The sequence below is a fragment of the Geotrypetes seraphini genome, chromosome 2 (assembly GCF_902459505.1).
Source record: "Geotrypetes seraphini chromosome 2, aGeoSer1.1, whole genome shotgun sequence".
Taxonomy (NCBI): Eukaryota; Metazoa; Chordata; class Amphibia; order Gymnophiona; family Dermophiidae; genus Geotrypetes; species Geotrypetes seraphini.
Genome location: NC_047085.1, coordinates 229,623,983 through 229,649,349, shown reverse-complemented (window position 1 = coordinate 229,649,349; position 25,367 = coordinate 229,623,983). Strand labels below are relative to the sequence as shown.

The 25,367-nt window shown below is 48.8% G+C and overlaps 1 protein-coding gene across 2 annotated transcripts in view; it reads right to left on the bottom strand.

The window, feature by feature from the left end:
- Nucleotides 1-25,367, bottom strand: part of MYH9 (myosin heavy chain 9) — an 807,001-nt gene that overhangs the window by 156,883 nt on the left and 624,751 nt on the right. For both annotated transcript variants that reach the window (XM_033935132.1, XM_033935133.1), the window contains exon 31: nucleotides 16,655-16,903. In XM_033935132.1, coding sequence (XP_033791023.1) covers nucleotides 16,655-16,903 — 249 coding nt within the window. The remainder of the gene's footprint in view (nucleotides 1-16,654; nucleotides 16,904-25,367) is intronic.

Sequence of the window (25,367 nt, the reverse complement as noted above, 5' to 3'; positions counted from 1 at the left end):
CTATCTGACGGAGGACTTCCTCCCGGCTTACTTCTAGTTTGACCAGTTTCCCATCCTGGTCCCCATGTAAGATCTCTTCGGGTTCTGGAATATTGGATGTGTCCTCTCTCGTGAAGACTGACGAGAAGAACTTGTTTAACCTTTCAGCTATCTCTGTTTCTTCCTTTACCACTCCCTTCTTGTCTCCATCATCCAATGGTCCCACTTCCTCCCTGGCCGGTTGTCTCCCTTTCACATACTTGAAGAATGGTTTGAAATTTCCTGCTTTCTCTGCTAGTCTCTCCTCATATTCTCTTTTTGCTTTCTTTACCACTCGGTGACATTCCTTTTGGTACCTTTTGTGTTCATCTTGTTTGTCCTTGGTTTGGTCCTTTTTCCATTTTCTGAACGATGCTTTCTTGTCACTTATCGCCTTTCTTACTGCATTTGTTATCCACACCGGGTTCTTTGTTCGATTCTTCTTGCACCCTTTCCTAAGCCTGGGGACGTACAGGTTCTGTGCTTCGTGTACCGTGTCCTTGAGCAGGGACCAGGCTTCTTCTATGGTCTCCATCTTCCCTGAGCTCTTGCTGAGTTTCTTTCCTACCATTTTCCTCATGGCCTCGTAGTTCCCTTTTCTGTAATTGAGTGCTGTCGATGTGGTTTTCTTTACTTTTGGTGTTCCTATTTCTAGCTTGCAATGGATCATGTTGTGATCGCTGTTTCCTAGTGGCTCTAGTACTACCACCTCCTTTACGGGTCCCCCTAGCCCATTGAGGATTAGGTCAAGAGTGGCTTCTCCTCTTGTTGGTTCCATGACCAGCTGTTCCATGAAGCACTCCCTTATAGCTTCCAGGAATTTTGTTTCCCTTGTGGAGTTTGAGTGTCCAATACTCCAGTCTATGCCAGGGTAGTTGAAGTCCCCCATCACCACCACATTTCCGCTTTTGCATACCTGCCTTAATTCAGTCTCCAGGTCCTGGTCGTTTGCTTCCGGTTGTCCTGGTGGGCGATAGTACAGTCCCAATTTTATGTCAGCTCCATTACCTCCTGGTAGTTTAACCCATAGTGACTCCAAGTTGTCCGCCCCTATTGCTGTTTCCATCCTGGTTGAAGGAATGGAGTCCTTTCCTTCAACCAGGATGGAAACAGCAATAGGGATGGAAACAGCAATTAAACTTCTTTTAATACCCTCCCACCCAAAAAACCCCCATCTCTGAACAAATCCCACTTGCTTTAATCATCTTATCCTCACTCTCTTTTTTCTAGAAAGAATCTGTCCTCTCTATGTCTTCCATGCAGCATCAGCCCCTTCCATCCACTGTCTGCCCTCTCTCTCTCTGCCCCTTTCATTTCTCTGTCTGCTCTCTCCCTGTTCCATATATCTTCCCTATTTCTATGCTCCTTCCATAAACTATCTATCCTGTGCCACTTTTCTCCTTTGTATATGATTCAATACAGCTTCACCCCCTCTCCATTTTTCTGTCTCCACCCCTCCCCTATGCTCTGACATCTCTTTCTTCTCCTTTCTTTCCCTCCCCCAAGCCCTGGTACCTCCTCTCCCTCTGGTCTGGCATTTGCCTCCTTAGTTTCCCTTCCCTCCCCCCATGCCCTGGCATCTCTCCTCTCCTTCCAACTCCCCCTTCCCCTCCATTATCTGGCATCCCCTTTCCTTCCTTCCTTCCTTTCCCCTGGCCTGGCACCTGTCTCCTTCTCTCCCCTCTCATGCCCTGGCATCTCTCCCTCCCATGGACTTGACATCTCTCGTTCCTCTCCCTTTTCCTTCTCCATCCTTCCTTCTCCCCAATTGAGTGCAGCAGCAGCAGCAGCATTTCTCTTCCCTGTGCAGAAGCAGCATTTCTCCCTCCCTCACACACCCATCAGCAGTGCAGCATTCACCCCCAAATTACCCCTCAGGGTCAAGTGAAGCATTTGCTTAATACTGTTGATCCCTTACCCATTCTCCAGCAGGGTCATGCAGAGTACTGGGTTGTTGGCCTTGTCCATGGAGCAGCTTGTATGTTCCATGTGGCCACACGCAGCAAGGGTTGGCACTTGTACACGCTGTGGAAGGGCTCGATGGGTTCATGTGCCACCTGCAGCTGCCCCAGCCCGGCTCACCCCGGCAGGGTCATCAGCTCCTCCTCAGTGGCTGCGTTGATGTTCGGTCACTATGGGCTCCCCAGGATCAGGCTAAAGTTACAGGCGGCACTGAACTTGCGGCTCTTGGAGCAAAAGCTCTGCCTGCATTTGCTCAAAGCCGCGGGCAGCGTCTTCCATGCACCTCCTGCAGCTAATCTGGAAGCGTTCCCTCTGATGTCGCAACGTCAGAGGGAACACTTCCGGGTCAGCCGCAAGAGGCACATGGGATCCACTGCTCACAGCTTTAAGCAAACGCGACAGCAAGACGAAGGAGGGAGCTGGCAGAGGAAAACACCGCATTGTGAGTGGGGCCGCACAGAATTCTTCACGGGGCCGCATGCGGCCCATGGGCTGGACACCCCTGCTTTAAAACATTCTAGATAGCTCTTAGTTTTAGGGGATTGATTTGGTGTTACATCTTTGAGCAGACTACTGAACTTGGGTGCAAAGCTTACCTACATGAGCTACCCCAACACAAGTCAAACGCATCTTAGCGTTTTGTGGTTCCTTCAGAGAAATCTTGACTGATTACATCCTGAAGGTTCCCTGTGGCTTGAATTACTTGGAAAAATAAAGTCCATTGAACCTGTGGGACTTGAGACTATGCTCTCCTGGAGCCTTGGGAAGCGGGCTAAGTCTTTTGGGCCCTCTATTGCTGTGGGTGGGAGTGAGGAGGTAAAGAGGGGAAGGAAACCTACACCTTAAGAGTAGTAGTAGATGTGGAGGATGAACTAGGAGTGGGTCACAATGACTTGTTGCTCACTCCCACTGGTGCCCCCCCTCCCCAACAACCCCCTACACCTTTAAGTTGAAGGATGGCTGGAGGGATGCCTGCTCTCTCTGGCCAGCTCTTCAATGCACTAGAGGAGGTTGTAAAGTGCTGTGAACAAGGCTGCCCTATGAACTTCTAAAAGCTAAGTTGCTCAGCATTTCATATTCTGCTCTTTTCACTGTTTTTCAGCATTATATCTGCTTAATTTCTCTTCTCCTTCTCCCTGTTTCTTACTTAAAAAACAAAAAACACAAAAAAATAAACCCTTCTCTTTCCTCTGTTAAATCTTATTTCCTCTTCCTTTCATAGGAATAAGGGTAAGAATTATATTAACTCTAATTAAATGCTGGTGCCTATGGCACAGAGTGACTAAAGTAGGGAACATCCCGTTATAAATCCTGTGTTTTAGGGTAGCCACTGATTTGGTATAGAGCCTGCATTTCTGTTTAAAATACTGTGTTTTAGGTTGGTATAGAGCCTGCATTTCTGACTTACTAGTTTTCAGCCACTGTTTTCTGCTGATTAGGTATAGAAGGGAGGGGCTCTGATTTATTACTAAGGTTAACTGCATTATCTTTGGGACAGTGCTGTGAACAAGGCTGCCCTGTGAACATCTAAAAGCTAAGTTGCTCAGCATTTCATATTCTTCTCTTTTCACTGTTTTTCAGCATTATATCTGCTTCATTTCTCTTCTCCTCCTCCCTGTTTCTTACTTAAAAAAACCACAAAAAAATAAAACCTTCTCTTTCTTTTGTTAAATCTTATTTCCTCTTTCCCTTCATAGGAATAAGGGTAAGACTTATAGTCCCACCCACCCCAGGGACCACTTTTCATATATAGAGACCCAAATAATCAGGACTACTCAAATCAGGTCACTTCACAACCAATCAAGATGACCTTTATTCTATGCAATCACTGTGGTGCTTTAATTCCAAGACACACTATTTGGAGGCTTAAGGCTTGCCCCATCTGTCTCCAACTTGCTAGTATTAAGGAGGAGCTCTGCAAACTTAAACAGGAATTGAATACAATTAAAGCAGCTTCACTTGCTCCACAAAATCATACTAACTTACCACCTCAAAGAATAAAAGAGCCCAGAAATAAATGGGTCACAGTAGGCTCAGGAAGACTGCGACATGTAACACAGAAACATCCACTTTCACTAATATTACCTCTACAGAATTCCTTCATTCCACTAGTGCACTGCGATACTCAAGAAAACAGAAGGGAGATGGGATTGGAACCAATGAAGGTAACTCAAGAGAACAAGTGTACCCTAAGCACAAATAAAAAAGCCAAAAACAGAAAACTATTACTGTTGGGGGATTCCATCATCAGAGGCATTAACCTTGGAACACAAGGCGAGGAGACCAAAATAGTGAAATGTCTTCCAGGATCCTCAGCTACCAGGAATTCCAGGCAAATACTGACTATAATTAAGGAAGAAACTAAGGATTTTAACACTGATGTTGATATCCATCTGGGAACAAATGACCTGGCCAACAACTCCACACTTGCAGCACAGAAAGCTTTTCGGGAGCTTGGTGAGAGCGTGAAACCTTTTGTAAAGACTTTAGCTTTTTCTGAAATACTGCCTGCATATGGAAAGGGAGAGCAAAGAGTGAAAAACGCAGAGGACTTTAATAGATGGCTTAAAGCCTGATGTCATCAAGAAGGCTTCAGGTACATAGGAGGATGGGGTAATACATGGAAGGACAAGAAGCTATATTGCACTGATGGGCTACATATTACTACAGCAGGAAAAGCACAGTTACTTACCGTAACAGGTGTTATCCAGGGACAGCAGGCATATATTCTCACATGTGGGTGACGTCATCTACGGAGCCCCGACGCGGACAACTTTTCAAGCAAACTTGATGGAAGATTCAAGTTTGCTGTGCTGCACCACGCATGTGTGCCTTCCTGCTCCACTAGAGGGCGCATCCCCTCCTCGTGGTCTCCAGTTCACATAACCATCTAAGAAGCCAACCTCAGGGAGGAGGGCGAGTTGTGAGAATATATGCCTGCTGTCCCTGGATAACACCTGTTACGGTAAGTAACTGTGCTTTATCCCAGGACAAGCAGGCATGATATTCTCACATGTGAGTGACCTCCAAGCTAACAAAAATGGGACGGAGGGAAGTTGGCAATTTAAGAGAACAGATTACGCAAAACCGATTGGCCAAAACGGCCATCGCTCCTGGACAGAGTATCCAGACAGTAATGGGAGGTGAAAGTATGAACTGAAGACCACGTGGCAGCTTTGCAAATATCCTCAATAGGCGTGGACCTGAGGAAAGCTACAGAAGCTGCCATCGCTCGGACCCTATGTCCCGTTACTCGACCATGCAGCGCGAGACCAGCCTGAGTGTAGCAAAAAGAAATACAAGCAGCCAACCAATTGGACAAGGTGCGCTTGGACACTGGGCGTCCCAACCGATTAGGGTCGAAAGACAAAAACAATTGAGGAACCGTCCGATGAGACTGAGTGCGTTGCAGATAAAAGGCCAACGCTCTCTTACAGTCAAGCGTATGAAGCGTCACTTCGCCAGGATGAGAGTGAGGCTTGGGAAAAAACACTGGCAAAACAATAGACTGATTGAAATGAAAATCAGACACTACTTTTGGCAAAAACTTAGGATGCGTGCGGAGAACCACCTTGTCATGATGGAAAACAGTGAAAGGCGGGTCCACCACCAAAGCCTGCAACTCACTAACTCTTCGAGCAGAAGTGAGAGCAATCAGAAAGATCACCTTCCAAGTGAGAAACTTGAGATGGCATGCACCCAAGGGCTCAAACGGAGGTTTCTTAAGTTGAGCCAGAACCACATTAAAATCCCAAACCACAGGAGGAGGTTTGAGAGGAGGATGAACATTCAAGAGACCCCTAATGAAACGAGAAACCAAGGGGTGAAGTGAAAGGGACTTCCCGTCAAGATGCTGATGGAATGCAGCAATCGCACTAAGATGCACTCGAATAGAGGTTGTCTTCAGACCGGAATGAGACAAATGAAGTAAATACTCCAGAACCGAAGACACAGGGACTGACACAAGTTCCAGATGATGAGAGGAACACCAGGATGAGAATCGCGTCCACTTCTGAGTGTAGCAAAGTCTAGTCGAGACTTTACGAGAAGCCTCCAACACCTCCCTGACCGAATGAGACACAGGGAAAGAAGTCAGGGGGAAAGAAACCAAGCAGTCAGATGAAGAGACTAAAGATTGGGATGTAACAGTGAACCTCGACTCTGAGATAACAGAGAGGGAAACATAGGCAGAAGCAGAGGCTCCCTGACGCTGAGTTGAAGCAGCAGGGAGAACCAAGGCTGACGAGGCCACCGAGGAACAACCAAGAGAAGAGTGGCCCGCACCGACTTGAGATGTACCAGCGTCCGCAGAATCAGAGGAAAAGGCGGAAACGCGTAGAGGAACCTTTCTTCCCAATCGAGGAGGAAGGCGTTGGCCTTGAGACGATCCGGGGAGTACATCCGGGAACAGAAGAGAGGCAGTTTGTGATTGAGGGGGGAGGCGAACAGATCTATCTGAGGAGTCCCCTACCGGTCGAACACCTGTCGTAAGACCTGAGAATGCAGCGACCACTCTTGCGGCTGGAGAAGTCGACTGAATTTGTCTGCCAGACAGTTCTGCTCCCCCTGGATGTAAACCGCTCGAAGGAAGATGTTTTGGGAAACCGCCCACTCCCAGAGACGAAGAGCTTCCTGATACAGGGACCAGGATCCCGTCCCCCCTTGCTTGTTTACATAATACATTGCCACCTGATTGTCCGTACGGACGAGAACCACCCGGTCGTGAAGCAGGTGCCGGAAGGCCACAGCGGCGAGATAAATGGCTCGAAGTTCCAACACGTTGATGTGACAGCGACGGTCCTCTGCTGACCACATCCACTGAGTGCGTAGCCCGTCCAAATGAGCCCCCCAAGCGTACTCTGAAGAGTCCATGGTCAGGACCTTGTGGTGCGGAGGGGCAAGAAAGAGCAAACCCCTGGAAAGATTGGAAGAGTTGGCCCACCAACGGAGCGACCGTTTCAAAGAAGGAGTCACCGTCACGGGACGGGCGATCGAGTCCCAGTCCTGACGTCACTGAGAGGCCAAGGTCCATTGCGGAATACGCAGATGCAGTCGGGCGAACAGTGTGACATGGACAGTAGAGGCCATATGGCCCAGCAGAGTCATCATGAGGCGCGCCGAGACCGAGGCCTGCAGTGAAATCCGTCGACTCAGAATGACCAACGCCTCAAGACGAGGAGGAGGCAGGAAAGAACGGAGGCGAACCGTGTCCAGCACGTCCCCGATGAAGTGCAAGGACTGAGAGGGGCACAGTTGGGACTTTGGAAAGTTTACCTCGAACCCCAGACCCTGAAGGAAGATAATAGTTTGTCGGGTCGCTGAGATAACCCCCTCCCTGGATGGAGCCTTGATCAACCAGTCGTCTAGGTAGGGGAACACCTGAAGACCCTGGGACTGCAAGGCTGCTGCGACCACCACAAGGCACTTCGTGAAGACTCGAGGGGACGAAGCCAGACCAAAGGGAAGGACCCGATATTGCAGATGGTGGTCTCCCACCTGGAACCACAGAAACCGGCGATAAGCGAGATGCACCGGAACATGTGTGTAGGCCTCCTTCAGATCGAGGGAGCAGAGCCAATCGCCCTCGTCCAGCAAGGGATAAAGAATCGGAAGGGAAAGCATCCGAAACTTCTCCCGCACAAGGAATTTGTTGAGGCGTCTCAAGTCCAGAATCAGGTGCAGGTCCCCCGTCTTCTTCGGTACCAAGAAGTAACGGGAGTAAAATCCCTGTCCCCGTTGACTGGGAGGGACACCTCCACCCCTCGAAGGCGAAGGAGATCTCGGGCCTCCGAGAGAAGGAGGGGCAACTGCGCCCGATTGGGAGGACACGCACTGGGAGGACTGTCGGGAGGAATCTCCCGAAAGTTTAGAGAGTACCTGGATGAAATCACGCCAAGGACCCATGCGTCCGACGTGATGGCCTCCCAACGAGGGTAAAAGGCTCTGAGCCGGCCCCCGATGGGAAGAAGGCCTGACAGTGGTGCGGAGGGGGCCAGCCCCCATCCACGCATCCCGTCAAAAAGACGGAGATGGCTTGGCAGCTGCAGCCGGCTGGGACTTGGGCAAAGCCCTCGGATGAGCCTGTTGACGCCTGGGCGGAGATTGGGAAAAGGCCGGAGTGGACTTCTGTGGGTAGCGGCACGGGAGGGCCCGGAAGGGTCTGGAGGCGGGCGGCTTAGGCTTCTGCCAAACCAGGGAAGCAAACGATCTCTCATGCTCCGAGGCGCTTCGTAGCCGCTTCAATGGTGTCATCAAACAGCTCCTTGCCGACACAGGGAAGGTTCGCCAACCGATCCTGTAAATTTGGGTCCATGCCGACCAGGCGCAGCCAGGCCAGCCGACGCATGGCCACAGCAAAAGCGGATACCCTGGAGGAAAGCTCGATGCCATCATACGCAGCATGAAACAGATGGAGCCGCAAACTGGAAAAACCCTTCAGGAGCAGGCCAAACGCCCCTTGACGGGAAGCCGGCAGATCCGCTGAGTAAGCCCCCAAGAGTCCAATCAGATGTTTCAGATAGGACGTAAAGGTAAAGGTGTAGTTCAGCACCCTAGAGGCCATCATAGAATTCTGATAGAGCCTTCTGCCGAACTTGTCCAGGGTACGGCCCTCACGACCCAGAGGGACCGCCGCTGAGACTCGGGAGGGGTGAGACTTTTTCAAAGAGGATTCCACCAGCAGGGACTGGTGAGAGAGTTGCGAGTGCTCGAACCCCGGGCAAGGCACCGTACGATATTTAGACTCCATCTTAGAGGGAACAGCCGTCACCATATAGGGAATCTCTAGGTTCCTGATAAAGGTCTGCCGGAGCACAGGGTTCAACGGCAGCCTGAGGGACTCTCTAGGTGGAGACGGCATATCCAGCTCCGCTAGATACTCTTTAGAATACCGGGAGTCAGACTGGAAGTCCAAGTCCAGCGCGCGACCCATGTCCTGGACAAAGCGAGTGAAAGAAGGGCGAAACGCTCCCGGAGCCTCGTGAGGGGCCGGCGAACGTGACCTCCGCCGCGCAGAAAAAGAAGGGGAAGCCTCTCGAGAGTAGCGAGGCTCTCGCTCCGACACACGCTCCGACACCAGGGAGACACTTGAGGAGCCCTTCGGGGACACCACCGGGGTACGGGGCGCCGGCGGGCCGGAGACCTGTCCCCGAACTCCCTCGGCGAAAGCCTGGAACCTCGGAACGGAGCCCCGGACCGAGGGGGAGTCAACAAAAGTCGAGGGTTAGTAAGCGATAACTCAGTTATCCCTCAGCGGTCCTCCAGAACGAGACATCAGGGAGCGACCCCGTAGCGGAGGAGAACTCCGGGCCTTCTTGGAACTCCTACGGCCCGAGGACTCGACCGGCTTCGATCGACGCTTTGCCCCGCGGGGGAAGAACGCCTCGGCGAGGAATCTGAGGACGAGAGGCGGCGAGATCGGCGCACCTTGCCCTGAGGGGCCTCAATGCGAGGCTCAGGCTGATCCGGCGCACACGACGTCGAGGTCGGGGCCGGGTGAAGGTGGGTCAGTGCGGCGGACAGCTCCGACGAGATCATCACCCGGAGCATGTCCTGAAAAACAGGCACGGACAGCATCGATGGCATGTCCAAGGCGCAGTGCACTCCACCGAGGGCGACCTCGATTTAGAGTATTCCCGTGTGGTGGAGGCACGACCTGAAGATTTCGAGGACTTCGCCGTGGCCGTAGGCAAGGAAGTCCCACCATGCCCGGCCGGCGTCCCCGAGGCTGGCTTCTTCGCCGGTGTGGACCTGAGGAAGGAAGAGGGGACTGACCCGGAGCCGAGGACTTCTTACAGGATCCAAGGCAATATGGCTTTACAAAAGTTAAATCATGCCAAACGAACCTGATTGAATTTTTTGATTGGGTGAGCAGAGAGCTGGATCAAGGACATATGCTAATGTAATTTACTTAAACTTCAGCAAAGCCTTTGATACAGTTCCTCACAGGAGACTGTTGAACAAACTTTAAGGGCTGAAGTTAGGACCCAAAGTGGTGAAACTGGCTGTCGGATAGACGCCAGATGGTGGTGGTTAATGGAAGTCGCTTGGAGGAAGGAAAGTTGAGTAGTGGAGTCCCTCAGGGTTCGGTGCTGGGGCCGATCCTGTTCAATATGTTTGTGAGTGACAGTGTTGAAGGGTTAGAAGGAAAAGTGTGCCTTTTTGCAGATGATACCAAGATTTGTAACAGAGTAGACACCGAAGAAGGAGTAGAAAATATGAAAAAAGATCTGCAAAAGTTAGAGGAATGGTCTAATGCCTGGCAACTAAAATTCAATGCAAAGAAATGCAGAGTAATGCATTTGGGGATTAATAATTGGAAGGAACCATTTATGCTGGGAAGTGAGAAGCTGATATGCACGGATGGGGAGAGGGACCTTGGGGTGATAGTGTCCGAAGATCTAAAGGCGAAAAAACAGTGTGACAAGGCAGTGGCTGCTGCCAGAAGGATGCTGGGCTGTATAAAGAGAAGCATAGACAGTAGAAGGAAGAAAGTGTTGATGCCCCTGTACAGGTCATTGGTGAGGCCCCACTTGGAGTATTCTGTTCAGTTTTGGAGACCGTATCTGGTGAAGGACATAAGAAGACTTGAGGCGGTCCAGAGGAGGGCGATGAAAATAATAGGAGGCTTGCACCAGAAGACGAATGAGGAGAGACTGGACGCCCTGAATATGTATACCCTAGAGCAGTGTTTTTCAACCGCTATTCCGCGGCACACTAGTGTGCCGCGAGATGTTGCCTGGTGTGCCGTACGGTCAGGGCCACCATCAGGGCAGTACCACCAGTCTAGGGAGAGGGGCGGTCCGCCCCACGTGGACAGGAGAGAGCTGGACGGGGGACCCGCGGAGTTCAATACATCTGGAGCCGCGAGGCTCATCTTCTGTTCCTGCCTGCCCTGCAGCTAACATATAGCCGATCGCAAGCGTTCCCCGATGTCAGCGCTGACGTCGGAAGGAGGGCTTAAGCAAAGCCTGCCCTCCGACGTCAGTGCTGACGTCTGAGAATACTTTCCGTTCGGCTATTTGTGCGCGGCAGGGCAGGCAGGAAGCAGAAGACAAGCCTCGCGGCTTGAGCTTCGGTTTGCTGAGAAAGTTGCAAAGATGGGCTGGGAGGCAAACACGGAACACAAAAGGGGGGAGGGAGTGCGTTTTGGACACAAGGCACAAACTTGGGAGAGAGGAAGGGAGGGAAAGAGATGCTGAGGTGGGGGAGGGAATGCGTTTTTGGACACAGAAGAAATGGACTTGGGAGAGAGGAAGGGAGGGAAAGAGATGCTGAGGTGGGGGAGGGAATGCAGTTTTTGGACACAGAAGAAATGGACTTGGGAGAGAGGAAGGGAGGGAAAGAGATGCTGAGGTGGGGGAGGGAATGCATTTTTGGACACAGAAGAAATGGACTTGGGAGAGAGGAAGGGAGAGAAAGAGATGCTGAGGTGGGGGAGGGAATGCGTTTTTGGACACAGAAGAAATGGACTTGGGAGAGAGGAAGGGAGGGAAAGAGATGCTGAGGTGGGGGAGGGAATGAGTGTTTGGACACAGAAGGCATGGACTTTGGAGAGAGGAAGGGAGGGAAAGAGATGGTTGGGTACACGGGGAATAGAAGAAAGGAGAATTTTTGGTCATAGGGAGGGAGGGAGTGAGGTACAGATAGTGGCATACCAGGGTGGGGGGGGCAGTCTGCCCCACCCCGGGTTTACATCCCAAGGGGGTGCACAGCTGGCCACCCTCCAGTGTTGTCCCTAGGCCGGCAAACTGCGGCTCTTTAGCCACTTGAGTGCCACCGCCGCCAACGGTGTTGTTGGCGGTGGCAGCATTATAAAATACTTTCTTTGTGTTTATTTGATTCCTATTCAAGAGAATTACTTTATATATAGTCAATATAGGCACAGAGTTAAATTTTTTAACATTTTCTAATGGTGGTGTGCCTCGTGATTTTTTTCATGAAACAAGTGTGCCTTTGCCCAAAAAAGGTTGAAAAACACTGCCCTAGAGGAAAGGAGGGACAGGGGAGATATGATTCAGACGTTCAAATACTTGAAGGGTATTTACGTAGAACAAAATCTTTTCCAGAGAAAGGAGAATGGTAAAACCAGAGGACATAATTTGAGGTTGAGGGGTGGTAGATTCAAAGGCAATGTTAGGAAGTTCTACTTTACAGAGAGGGTGGTGGATGCCTTGAATGCGTTCCCGAGAGAGGTGGTGGAGAGTAAAACTACGACTGAGTTCAAAGAAGCGTGGGATGAACACAGAGGATCTAGAATCAGAAAATAATATTAAATATTGAACTAAGGCCAGTACTGGGCAGACTTACACGGTCTGTGTATGGCCGTTTAGTGGGGGATGGGCTGGGGAGGGCTTCAGTGGCTGGGAGGGTGTAGAAGGGCTGGAGTAGGTTTTAACGGAGATTTCGGCAGTTGGAATCCAAGCACAGTACCGGGTAGAGCTTAGGATTCTTGTCCAGAAATAGCTAAGAAAAAAAATTAAAAAATTTAAATTGAATCAGGTTGGGCAGACTGGATGGACCATTCGGGTCTTTATCTGCTGTCATCTACTATGTTACTATGTAAAGCCCCTCCCAGAGAAAGGGCCTTGGATGCCAGAGCCAAAGCCAATCAGATCCTTAGGCCCCTGTCCAGTGCATCTTGGGATAGGGAGGAGTCTTAAGGGCCTGAGCCAATCAGGGCATTAGGCCCCTGCTAGTGCATCCCAGAATGCACCAGGAAGGGGAATGCCTGCCATTTTGAAGAGGTAGGCATACTGGCTAGAGGGAGTGGGTATTCATCATGCCGTCCTTCAACTTAAAGGTACGAGGTTGTCAGGGGACCCCAGTGGCAGAAAGGAGTGGGTTTCCCTCCTGCTAAGGCATGGGTGTATGTGTGTGGTGGGTCCAGGCAAGGGTGACTGAGGCAGAAAGGAGTGGGCATTCTTTCTGCCAAGGCATGGAATTGTGTGTGTGGGGGTAGGAAAGAGTGGGCATCGCTCCTGCCGTTCTTGTACAGGAAGTCAGGGGGTGGGGTGGTGGCAGCGGCAGGTGAGAGGGGTGTCGGCGGAAGGGGGGGAACTTTTCCTTTTGCTTCTCTCTTTCGGTCAATCAATTGAGCCAGCAGGACTCAGGGAGACCTGTGGCTCAGTTGATCGGGGCAGGGAGAGCAGCCTTGACAGGAAGGAGGAGCTGTACCTAGTGATTGCTCTTCTGAGCAAGCACCAGGCACAGTTCCTCCCACACTTTACTGGCGATTTTCCACACAAATAGCGTGCATATAATTTGCATGCTGTTATGCTGAGAATTGCCAGTAAAAGAAAAGTTGCCCTACTACATCGACCCAACAGATTTTACCGGTGAGTTTTGAGAATCCGGCCCCGAGTGCCATTGGGATGGGCCTCAAAGTGGCGAACTGGATCTGGAACTGGTTTAGTGAAAGACACCAGAGGGTAGTGGTCAATGGAGATCTCTCTGAAAGGGATGTTACCAGTGGTGTGCCTCAAGGTTTGGTTCTTGGGCCTGTTCTTTTTTTAAGAAAGGTTTGGACTAATTCCTGGAAGAATAGTCTATAGGCTGTTAAGATATGGGGGGAAGCCTCTGATCGCTAGCATGGAATGTTGCTACTCTTTGGGTTTTGGCCAGGTACTAGTGACCTTGATTGGCCACCTTGAGAACGGGCTACTGGGCTTGATGGATCATTGGTTTGACCCAGTAAGGCTATTCAGGGGTACCGAGCAATGTGAAGGAAGAGTCCGCCCACCATTGGCCACGGAGAAAACAAGTACATGAGGTCTCCCTCTGGCCAAGGCTGTACCAGAGCATCCAGCCCTTCGGCCTGAATATCCCTGCGCTGACTGAAGAATCAGGGCACTTTAGCATTGACACTTGTAGCCATCAGGTCCATGACCAGCTGACCCCAAGCCTGCACAATCAACTCGAAGGCTGCGGAACTGAGACACCACTTTCTGGTATCTAGCATGCGACTGAGGAAGTCCACCTGGACATTCTCAACTCTTGCTATGTGGAAAGCCGATATGTCCAGAAGATTAGTCTCTGTCTAGGTCATGAGCAGAGCTGCCTACTGCGCCACTAGATGACTCCTGGTTCCCCCCGATGATTGATTGATGTAAGCCACCGTCGTGGTGTTGTCCGAGAACCTGGACCGACTTGCCTGTCAGCAACATCTGGAACGTTAGCAACACCAGCCGGATGACTCTGGTCTCCAGAACACTTATCGATCAAGACACCTTCTCTGTATACCAACTGCCCAGAGCCGAACGACCGACACTGAATTCCCCAGCTGAGGAAACCGGTGTCAGTGAGAAGCATTTGTCCACTGGGGCTGATCCAGACTCACTCCTTGCTCCAGATTGGAAGACATTAGACACCACTGGAGACTGCGATGAACCAACCCCGGAACAGGAACAGGAGAGTCCATCGTGCAACTGAGGCGACCACCACTGACGCGGAGCATACTGATGTGGCTGCATGTGAGCCCGGACCCACTGAACCACATCCAGGGAGGCTGCCATCGACCCCAAGACCTGGAAAAAATCCTGTGTGCCATCAGAAGGGAAATCGCGACTGCAACTTGCTCACTCGGGCCTCTGGGAGGAAGAACTTCCCCAGGTCGGTGTCAAAGACAACCCCTGGCATTCGAGAGATAAGAAGCCCCAAACTCAATCTTAGCCACCTCCTGATCCACAAAGGACTGGTCATCAGACTTCCGGTCCAGAACACGCTAGGAACACTAAAAATAAGTCCAGGCCACCAAACCGCCATATATCACTGCCTAGGACCGCCAGGGCAGCCACATCAAAACTCTGCTTAAGAAGAGACTCTAACCTATGTTCCTCAGGAGTCCCACAAAGCCGAGCTGCCCTCCACTGGTACTGTATGCTGTTGCACAATGGCCAAAACCACCACATCCACCACCGGCAACTTCAAGGTATCCCCTATTCTTCTACGGGATGGGATACAGGCGGGCCATAGACTGCTCAAAATGAAGACATTTCCGGTGCCTTCCATTGCGCAAGCACAATATCCTGATGCATAGGAAAAGAGCGGGAGGCCGAGCGGATCCTGGAAGCAGGGGGTCCACAATACACGGGGGCTTCTTTGTGTCCTTTTCGAAACGCAAAACGGAGGAAACTTGAATAAGCTCCTGGAGTTCCTTCCACTGAAAAATGCACACCAAAGATGCATCCTCACCAGCTGGCAGTTCCAAAAAACTTCTGCCAGCGGCATCCGTCCCCTCGAGAGGATCCTGGAGGTCCACCAAGGGGTCTAAGTCCTCCTCAAGGGAAAACATCTTCCCAAACAAAAAATTGTCCCAAGAGACAAAATTGGACAAAACTGAGGGGGACAGGGTCAAAACTGGTGCTGAGGGGGGCCGAACAAGAGTAGAGGCAGAGGGCAAAAACCCCCCGAGTGGAAGCAGAACCCCCAGCCACATGAAGATAAACCTTGCACAAGGCTAAAACAAAATCAGGGGGAAAACCTCTGGTGGCCCATTAGGACTCACTGCCAAAGCAAGAGACCCAGCAGAAACCTGCCCCTGTCTCTCCAATACAGGAGGAAGGTCACCTGAGGCTGCAGACAAAATGAAGAAGCTCCCCGCCAAGACCGGTGCAAAACCTCCCCTGAGGCCTGCAGCAGCAAAGAGGCTTGAACCGCCCAAGCCGCTAAAGCAGGCAAGCTGGCAGCAGCTACAAGAGAATCCCCAGCACTAAAAATGCTCATTGCACAGTGCACAAGTAAGCTAAAGAAAAAGGTGCCAGTTAGTAATAAAATACAATTAACAGCAATTGAAGGCTTCCCTTCAGACCGGCACTGCCTCAGGATTTATTTTTTTTAACAGACTCCATTGGCTCTCTAAGCCATATGCCTTGCTGGTATCAGTGACAAAGCTTACAGCTGAGGCACCTCTATAGAAAAAAAATTTCAGGGAGATGGAGGAAATGGGGGGGAGGAACACGACTCATCAAGTGCGACACCACTGAAGTCAGACAGACCCCCTAAAGGGTCCCCCCAAGCTCAGTCCAGCACCAGAGACAGCGACTAGAAGGCCACTAAACAAATTCCAACAGCCCTACACTAAACCAGGGAAGGCTGCAACAGCTTACCACCACCTGCTGGAGACAGAGCAGACAGTGTATTAGAGACTGCACAGCTCACTTGTACTACAGCCAAAAGTTTATGTCTCAGTCTCCATCAGTGAGCTGTGCCGGTCTGGAGATATGTTGAAGAAAGCAGTATGAAAGACAGAGGCGCTGGCAGAGCTCATGAGAGTTAAATGCCCGAACAGCAGCAAAGTAGTAACAGAAAATGCATGAATTCAGTCAACCCATGTTGAAGGTTTGCACAGTATTTAACACAGTAGTGTCTACCAGAAATTGGCAGATTCAGGAAACTCTATAGACACCCTATCTGAAAACATAAGAATAGTAAAGTATTTGAAAATAGAGCTATTTCTATTTGACTACAGATCATTCACTAGTCCATTCTTCACTTAATGCACAATCTGGGACTAATGGCTCTTGACCATGGTGTACTATTGAATCTCTATTGTATTTTAAACTGATTCTTACTGCAATTTCAAACAAAATGCTTTTTCAGTTGTTTTTAGCACATCAGTACACTAACAATGTACTTTACTTTTAGAGAGTGAAAACCATATTATGAGCAAAATTACCTGATCAAATTTCTTCTGTTTTTTCTCTAGGTTGGAAACAATTTGTCGTTGGTGATCTAGGTCCACTGTGAGATCATCTAGCTCCTGCTGAAGGCGTGTTTTGGTCTTTTCCAGTTTGTCATAGGCTGCTGCTTTCTCCTCATAATGCTGATTCATGCTTTCCAGGTCCTTCTGAAGCTTCTTCTTTGCTTCTTCCACTGTCTCCAATGATCCCAGTCCATCATCCATCTTTTTCTTCATATCAGCCACCTAGACACAGAACCAAGATAATTTTCACATAGTCTTTTGAAACTGTAATCAAATTAAGCCTCAAAAAATTTCAAGATTACTACACACCACTGTTTTTTGGCTTCTTTTTTTTTTTTTTAATTCTTTATTCATTTTACATCTTATAACAAGTGTATCAATAAATGACAGTTGAAATTAAATACATCACTTGAATTTCTATCATATTTAACATTTATACATAAAATTTAATCCCTTCCCACCCACCCCTGCCATAACATATGCAATCAAATATAACCTATAAAATATTGAATAAAATTCAGAATTCCCCCCTCCCACCCTTTCAGTTGTATTGTATTATAATGGAAAAATGGTTATCTATTCATTACAATAATTTGTCAATGGCCCCCATATCTCTTTAAATTTCTTATAATTCCCTTTTTGTATGGCTATTGTTCTCTCCATCTTATAGATGTGACACAATGAGTTCTACCAAAAACTGTAATTAAGCCTAATCCAATTTTACCAATTATATGTGATATGTTATATGGCGACTCCTGTCATAATCAATAAAAGCTTATTATTTGATGAAATTTGGCTCTTTGCTTTCATTGACATACCAAATAGAATCGTATCATACGACAAAGCTACAGGATTCTCTAATAAACGATTTATTTGGGTCCAGATTGATTTCCAAAAGGTCAAGATAAAGGGACAATAGAATAATAAATGATCTAATGTCCCAATCTCAATTACAATGCCAGCATCTATTAGACTTAGAGCTGTTTAACTTCTATAATCTAACTGGGGTCCAAAATGCTCTATGTAAAAGGAAAAACCAAGTTTGTCTCATAGATGCTGACACTGTACATCTCATTCTCCAAGACCAAATTCATGACCATTGAGACGCAGTAATTTGATGCTTAATCTCAATGCTCCAAATGTCCCTAAGTCCAGTTTTAGGTTTTTTATTTACAAATCCATTTATCAATTTATACCACTGTGCGGCCTGGTGTCCCAAGAAGTCCACCTGAAAGCATAAGAATTCTAAACTATATTGCATATTAAGATTTTTCCAATCAGGGAACCCTGCCTGAATTGCCTGCTTCAGTTGCAACCATCTAAAGCTTTGTGATTTATTAAGACCATATTTTTGTTGCAGCCTTGAAAAATCAAGCAGTTTACCATTTGAAATTACATCATCTAAAATCCGTATACCTGCTATCATCCAATGCTTCCAGATGACCTTAAATCCACCAATTTGAATCTTGGAGTTTAACCATATAGTTTGATTTGTCGATTTATAGACTGGAATAGATGTTAAATTACTAACATATCGCAGAGTTTTCCATGTATCCATAAATATTCTGTTTTCTTTATACAATCTAGGCATTTTAAAGACAAACGTAGAGGGAACACGAGTCGCCATTCCAACCACAACCAGTCTGGGGTATTATCAATGAGCTCTGGGAGGACCCAATACATACCCCTGATGCAAAATATAGGCTTGATGATACCTACAGAAATTTGGAAAATTTACCTCACCCTCCTCAATTGGTTTTTGTAAAGATACTAAAGAGATTCTAGGAGTTTTGCCCAGCCAAACAAATTTTGTAAGAATACTGTTTAACTTTTTATAAAAGGACCCCTTAAAAAAGACTGGTAGCATTCCCATCTGATAGCAAACCACAGGCAATATCATTTTAATAGTTTGAGCTCTCCCCCACCGAGATAGATGCAATGGATTCCATTGCTCGCACTTTTCTGTTACCTTCTGTAATAAAGATTTTTCATTCTCTTTTATTGTGTCTTCCAGCATATTTTTTATCCAAATTCCTAAGTATTTTAATCTACCTTCCTTCCATACAAAAGAAAATGAATCAAACAAGCCTTTTGTACAATACACGTTTAGTGGAAGAACTTCAGATTTACTCCAGCTTATCTTATAACCTGAGAATTTTCCAAATTTCTCAATCAATTCAAGCAAGCATGGAATGGTTGTTTCTGGATTTCTCAAATGAAGCAATATATCATCTGCATAAGCAGAGACTTTGTATTCCCGATCTGAATAAGGAATACCCTGTATCTCTTTTACTTACTGAATAGTTAATAACAAGGGTTCCAAAACAATATCAAAAAGCAAAGGAGACAGGGGACATTGTCTAACCCCCCTCCGCAAATTAAAGCGTACTGAGAAATTATTAATAATATACAATTTTGCAACAGGGGAGCTATACAATGTTTGTATCATTTGTATAAATCCTGAACCAATTGCACCCATCTATTAATAATAAAACAATTAGCAATAATTATATTTCCCAGCCCCACCCCTCCACTATCTTATATAATACCAAGGTGTTTAAGGTGTCTGATCATTAGAATATGTAATCAATGGCCCCCAAATCTTTTTAAAATTATGATAATTTCCTTGCTGTATGGCAAGCACCCTCTCCATTTTATAAACATGACATACTGAATTCTACCAAAAGGTATAATTAAGTTTAGTATAATCTTTCCAGTTTCCAGTAATATGCTGAATGGCGACCCCGGTCAATATCAATAAAAGTTTGTTATTTGCTGAAATTGGGCTCTTAAATCTCATAGATGTACCAAATAATATAGTATCATATGAAAGGGCAACATGATTTTCTAACAATTAATTAATTTGGGACCAAATTAACTTCCAAAAGGCATTTATATAGGGATAGAAAAAAATTAAATGATCTAAAGTCCCAGCTTCTAAAAACTACAATGCCGGACTTCCGTTGACATCATCACCCTGAATGGCGGGTTAGAGCCGGAGCTCTGATCCTCGAGCTAACGTTCCCCCGATCAGGAGCAGGCACGCCGCGGTAGCGAGCTGGGCACCCGGTGAGCAGAGCGAGTGCAGCTGAGCGGATTCGTAATATGCCGTCTAAAAAGAAACCCGACGAAGGGAGACCGCACGAGAAGGCGCCAGAAAAGAGCGGCCTGCGCCAGTCGCGCGGAGCCTCGTGCGCGTCCCAGCGTGAGTCCGGGGAGAGCGGGTCCGATGAAGAGTCGGAGAGGGTGGCTTCTCCGAGACTGCGGAGAATAGATTCCTCTTCAGCAGCTGTGACTAAAGCAGACCTCCAGCAATGGGTTTGCGACATTAAGCAGGAGGTTGCTGGTGTCAAAGGGAAAATCCGGGACGCAGTGAAAGAAATCAAGAGGGAAATAGCTGACCTCATGGGGAGAGTGGAGGAGACTGAAAGGAGAATGGGGGAGCAGGAGGTGGTACAAAATTTGAGTGGGGCATTAGAGGCAGCCCAAAAGGACTGGCAGGACTGTTACCACCGGGTGGAGGATTTGGAAAACCGGTCCCGCCGGAATAATGTCTGCATCCGCGGTGTACCTGAATCGGCGAATTATGCAGATGCGGTGAAGGTGGTGCAGGAGATATATCAATCTCTCTTCTCCTTGGCTGACGACGGCAGAGAACCCATTGGGGTCTTGAAAGTGGATCGGGCTCATCGCACACTGGGACCCAAGCGAGATGACTATCCAAGGGACATTATTGCATGTCTCCACAATTTTGCCGACAAGGAGCGGATGGTGCGCAAGGCCCGTGATCTGGGGTCGTTTGAGTGGAAGACCCATAAAGTGGAGGTGTTTCAGGACCTTTCTGCTATTACTTTGCAACGCAGGAGAGAGTTTCGCCCGATCGTGATGATCCTGAAGCAGAACAACCTCAGATATAGATGGCTATTCCCCTTTGGGCTCCTTCTCACTATTAACGGTGCCCATAAGAAAGTGACCACTGTAGCGGAGGCTGGCAAACTGTTGCGGAAGGAGGGGATCCTTACTGGAGAGGTTCTGATGTCGGACCGGCAAGGGACCCAGCAGTCAGAGAAATTTCGCTGGAGAGAGCGTGTGACCAGGTCACGAAAGCCGGGTGCTGGTGGTCGAGAGGTGGAGGAACCATATGGAAGAAGCGGAGCTGGACCTTCCAATGGCACTGGCGAGTGAGCAATGGCGGATCCTGCTTGGCTGCACTTGGACAATTGGGACTTTCAATGCCTTGACTGGGCAGATGGGTGGCTGGGACTGTGTGGGGGGTTGGATGTGAGGGGTTTTCTTCATGGGGGTGAGTGTGAGAGGGTGCCTATGGGAGTGTGACTGAGGATGATTGCTTGTTGGGGGGCTGGGGAGGGGAGGGGGAATGGATGAGGGGTTCATGAGCTGGGGTGGGGTCACCCGGAGTCATGGGAGGGCTGAGGAGCAGGTGGATATGGGTAGGGTTGGGAGGGGGGTGGGGTTGGTGGGGGGTGGGGATAGGGGGATGGGTAGGTGACAGCATGGGCTTTTGGATCTGGAGTGGGGGGAAGGGGAAGAGGGGTGCAGGGTAGGATTCTTGGGTTATGGGACCTGATTCTTTGAGATTGGGCAGTTTTAACGTTAAGGGCCTCAATATGCCACGTAAACGCCAGCTCTTGTTGAAGGAGTTGAAAAGGCTGCGTATTGATATCAGCTTCATTCAGGAAACTCATTTTGTGCGCCCTGGGGAGAAGCTGGTACAATATAGAGAATATCCGGGAAGGGTCTGGGCCTCCAATAGGAAAGAAAGGAAAAAGGCAGGGGTGGGCATTTTGTTTGCTAAACGTCTTAAGATCGTGCCTGAACGGGAATGGAGGGATGAGAGGGGGCGATGGGTGATTTGGGTGGGGCAGATAAATGGGGAGGTAGTCACCCTGGTGAATTTATATGCCCCGAATTCTAAACAGGGTTCTTTTTTCGATGAGGTATTGGCCAAGGTACTGCAGGTTAAGAAGGGGTCGGTGATTGTGGGAGGGGATTTTAATTTAGTTATGGATCCCAGGTGGGACTCTACGGGGGTTGAAGGGGAACGGCTTAAGTACGATAGGAAACGCCTTAAACACTTGGTTGACGTACTCAATATTGTAGATGGGTGGAGATCTCAGCATTGCATGGATAAAGATTATACGTACTACTCCCCTGTTCATGGGGTCTATACTAGAATTGACATGCTGTATCTGGATAAGGGGTGGGGGGGTAGACTACTGGGGTCCTCCATTGGGGACATTGGCTGGTCAGATCATGCTCCCATTTGGATGGATGTGCGATGGGGTGCTTCGAGAGTAGGGGATCACTACTGGAGATTGAATGATAGTTTATTGAAAGATCCGCAGCTGGTCCGCAAGGTGGAGTAGGTTATTGAGGACTTTTTGGAGCATAATAATGTTGATTCCTACTCTCCGATAACAATATGGGAAAGTTTGAAGGCCGTACTGCGGGGGGAGCTTATTTCTATGGCCGCTCATAAAAAGAGGCTTCAATTGCAGAAGGAACGGAGTCTGAGAGAGACTTTACGTCAACTGGTAGATCAACATAAGTGGGGCCAGGGGGGAGCTCCCCTTGGGCTTCGGATAAGGGAAGTTCGGGCGGAATTGGGGAAGATGGAGGATGAGGAGATTCAATTCAATCTTGAACGTCTTCGTTTAAGGTTCTTTGAATCTGGTAATAGAGCGGGGAAATTGCTGGCTTATCGTCTGCGCCTGCAGCAGACGCAGTCTAATATTATGGCTATTAAGGATGGCTCGGGACAAACATTGACAGCTGAGGGGGCTATTCATGCACGATTTCGTGAATTCTATCAGCAGCTTTATACGCCAGAGAGTCAGGGGTCGGGGGAAGAAATTGGGAAGTATCTTCAGGATTTGGGCTTGGCATCCCTTACGGCCTGTGAAGCGCAGGGGCTGGATGAGGACATTACGTTGGAGGAGGTACATAATGTGATTAGACAATTGAGACCGGGGAAATCACCGGGCTTAGATGGGTTCACGGGGTTGTTTTATAAGAAGATGTCTACATTGGTGGCTCCATTGTTGGTGCGTTTATATAATAATCTGAGAGAGGGAGCCCAATTGCCCTTTTATATGCGGCTGGCTGGGATCACGATTTTACCAAAGCCTGGGAAGGATGCCACTCAGTGTGGGAGCTACAGGCCTATCTCACTGTTGGGTATTGATACCAAAATTCTGGCTCGAGTGCTGGCTGATCGTTTATCCCCTCACATGCCGACACTTATTCACCCAGATCAGGTGGGATTCATAGGGGGAAGGCAGGCGGCAGATGGAATCCGCAAAGTTTTGAACTTGATTTGGCAGGCCCGACGTAGTGGAGGTCCTTGGGTAGCAGTGGCGGTGGATGCCGAGAAGGCCTTTGACCGCGTGGATTGGCGTTTTATGGAGGCAGTTCTTCGCCATGTAGGTCTGGGGGCCAGATATGTGTCTTGGATTCTGTCTTTGTATAACAGACCTCTGGCGTGTGTGAAAATTAATGGGGTATACTCTGCTCCTTTTGAGCTCAGGCGGGGAACGAGACAGGGTTGTCCGCTCTCACCTTTGCTTTTTGCTTTGATGATTGAGCCTCTTGCGCAAAAGATCCGACTAGCCACTGGGGTGAAGGGCGTACGGGTTCAAGGGGGTGAGCATAAATTGTCCTTATTTGCTGACGATATTTTAGCAATTGTGGAGGGCTCGGCGGAGTCCCTTAGATCCCTTCAGGATCTTATGACAGAATATGGGGCTTTATCAGGCTTTAAAGCCAATATGACAAAAACGGAGATACTTAATATATCGGTCCCGGTAGTGGATATTCCGTGTATTCAGAGGGTGGTGCCCTTTCGGTGGGTTAAGGGCCCTATACGATATCTGGGTATTCAGTTGGGGGTGGATTGGACATCCCTATTTCAGCTTAACTATATTCCTTTGGTAGCATCCCTAGCTAGGGATATGGATCGGTGGGCCTCATTATATGTGTCTTGGATGGGGCGCATGGAGGTTATTAGGATGTTGGTACTGCCGAAGTTCTTATATTTTTTTCAGGTTTTGACTATTGAGGTCCCTAGACAGTATCTTCTCCGATGGCAGCGGAACCTTTTACGATTCGTGTGGGGAGGTAGACGACCCAGGGTGGCTCAATGGGCCATGTTCAAGTTTAAAGCAGAAGGGGGTCTGGGACTCCCCCATTTGGAGCATTACTACCGCGCGGCTCAACTCCGAGCGGGAGTGGAGTGGCATGCGCCATCTTTGAAGTTGTGGGTGCAGGTAGAGCAGGGAGTTTTGAGTGGCTCGGGGGGGGCTCGTACCCTAGGGTCGCTTATGTGGGGGGACTTGGGGGCACAGGAGTTGGGAAGCATTTCTAACCCGTTTACTAATTGGACAATGAGGGTGTGGAAGGGTGAGGCTGGCAAACTCTTGGGTCGTAGTAAGGGGTTGCATCATTTACCATTGTGCAATGCCTCTGATTTCGTACCGGGCAGAGATGGGGGGATATTTATGCGGTGGGCAAGGAAGGGGTTGCAGTACTTTGGCCAATTTATAGAGGGAGAGTCCATTTGTGCTTTTCCAGAGATCCAAAAGCTTTATCAGCTTGATTCTAAGGACCTCTTCCCGTATCTACAAGTGAAAAGTTATTTGCAGAAGGCTAAAAGGGCAGATGTTGCAGCTTATAGCTGTTCCGACTTTGAGCAGCTTTTGGGGTCCCCAGTGCGTAGAGGTTGCATTTCGCTGCTGTATAAATGGGTGCATCGGGATAAGGACCGGAAGCCTCCGTATTTACTGGCTTGGGAAGGGGACTTGGGGCAGGTGTTTGAGGCATCTCTGTGGGAAACTATTTCGTCTAGGATACACCATTTAGCTGTGGCCCCTATGTTGGTGGAGAATGCGCTTAAAATGCTGGTGCGCTGGTATCTCACCCCAGTGACTCTGAGCAAGATGTCCGCTACGGGCACAGACTTCTGTTGGAGGGGATGTGGGCAGCGGGGAACATTCTTTCATATGTGGTGGAGTTGCCCCTCCATTCAAGACTTCTGGAGCCAGGTGTTTAAGTATGTGGGGGCTCTCCTTCAAGTGCCTCTCACGAAAAGAGCTGAGGTGGCCTTGTTGGGGTTTCCCTCTGGAGGGGTAGATGACACCCAGGATAGATTGGTGCACTTGGCTTTTACAGTGGCTAGGCTGACTGTGGCTCAACACTGGCGCAGTACTGCTTCACCTACTTTGGCTCTGGTGCGAGAGAAATTGGGTTGGGTGTGTGAGAAATATCGGCTCTCGGCCCTGTTGACTAGAAAATGGCAGCAATATCTCGATATTTGGGGGAGATACCTGGCAATGGAGGGTCTGGATATGAATAGTTCTGTTGTCAGCTGAGGTATTGGCTCCGGCCGGATGGGTTTTGTGGGGGTTCTTCTTCTTGGGGTTCTTATTGGGGGTCTGTGACCTTTGGTCCACTTCTTTTCTGATTTTTCTACTTTCCCTCACGTTGGGGTGTCATTGTGCCTATTGGTGGTGTTCTTGGGTTTTTGGGGGGAGCAGGGTGCTGTCACTAGGGGGGTGGGGGGGGAGGGGGTGGGGGGGTGACATCAGGAGGTTTGTTGTTCTGCAGATTGCCTGCCTGTATTGTTGTTGGATCTTCCTGATGTTTTGCTGTGCTGTTTTTCTCTTGTCAT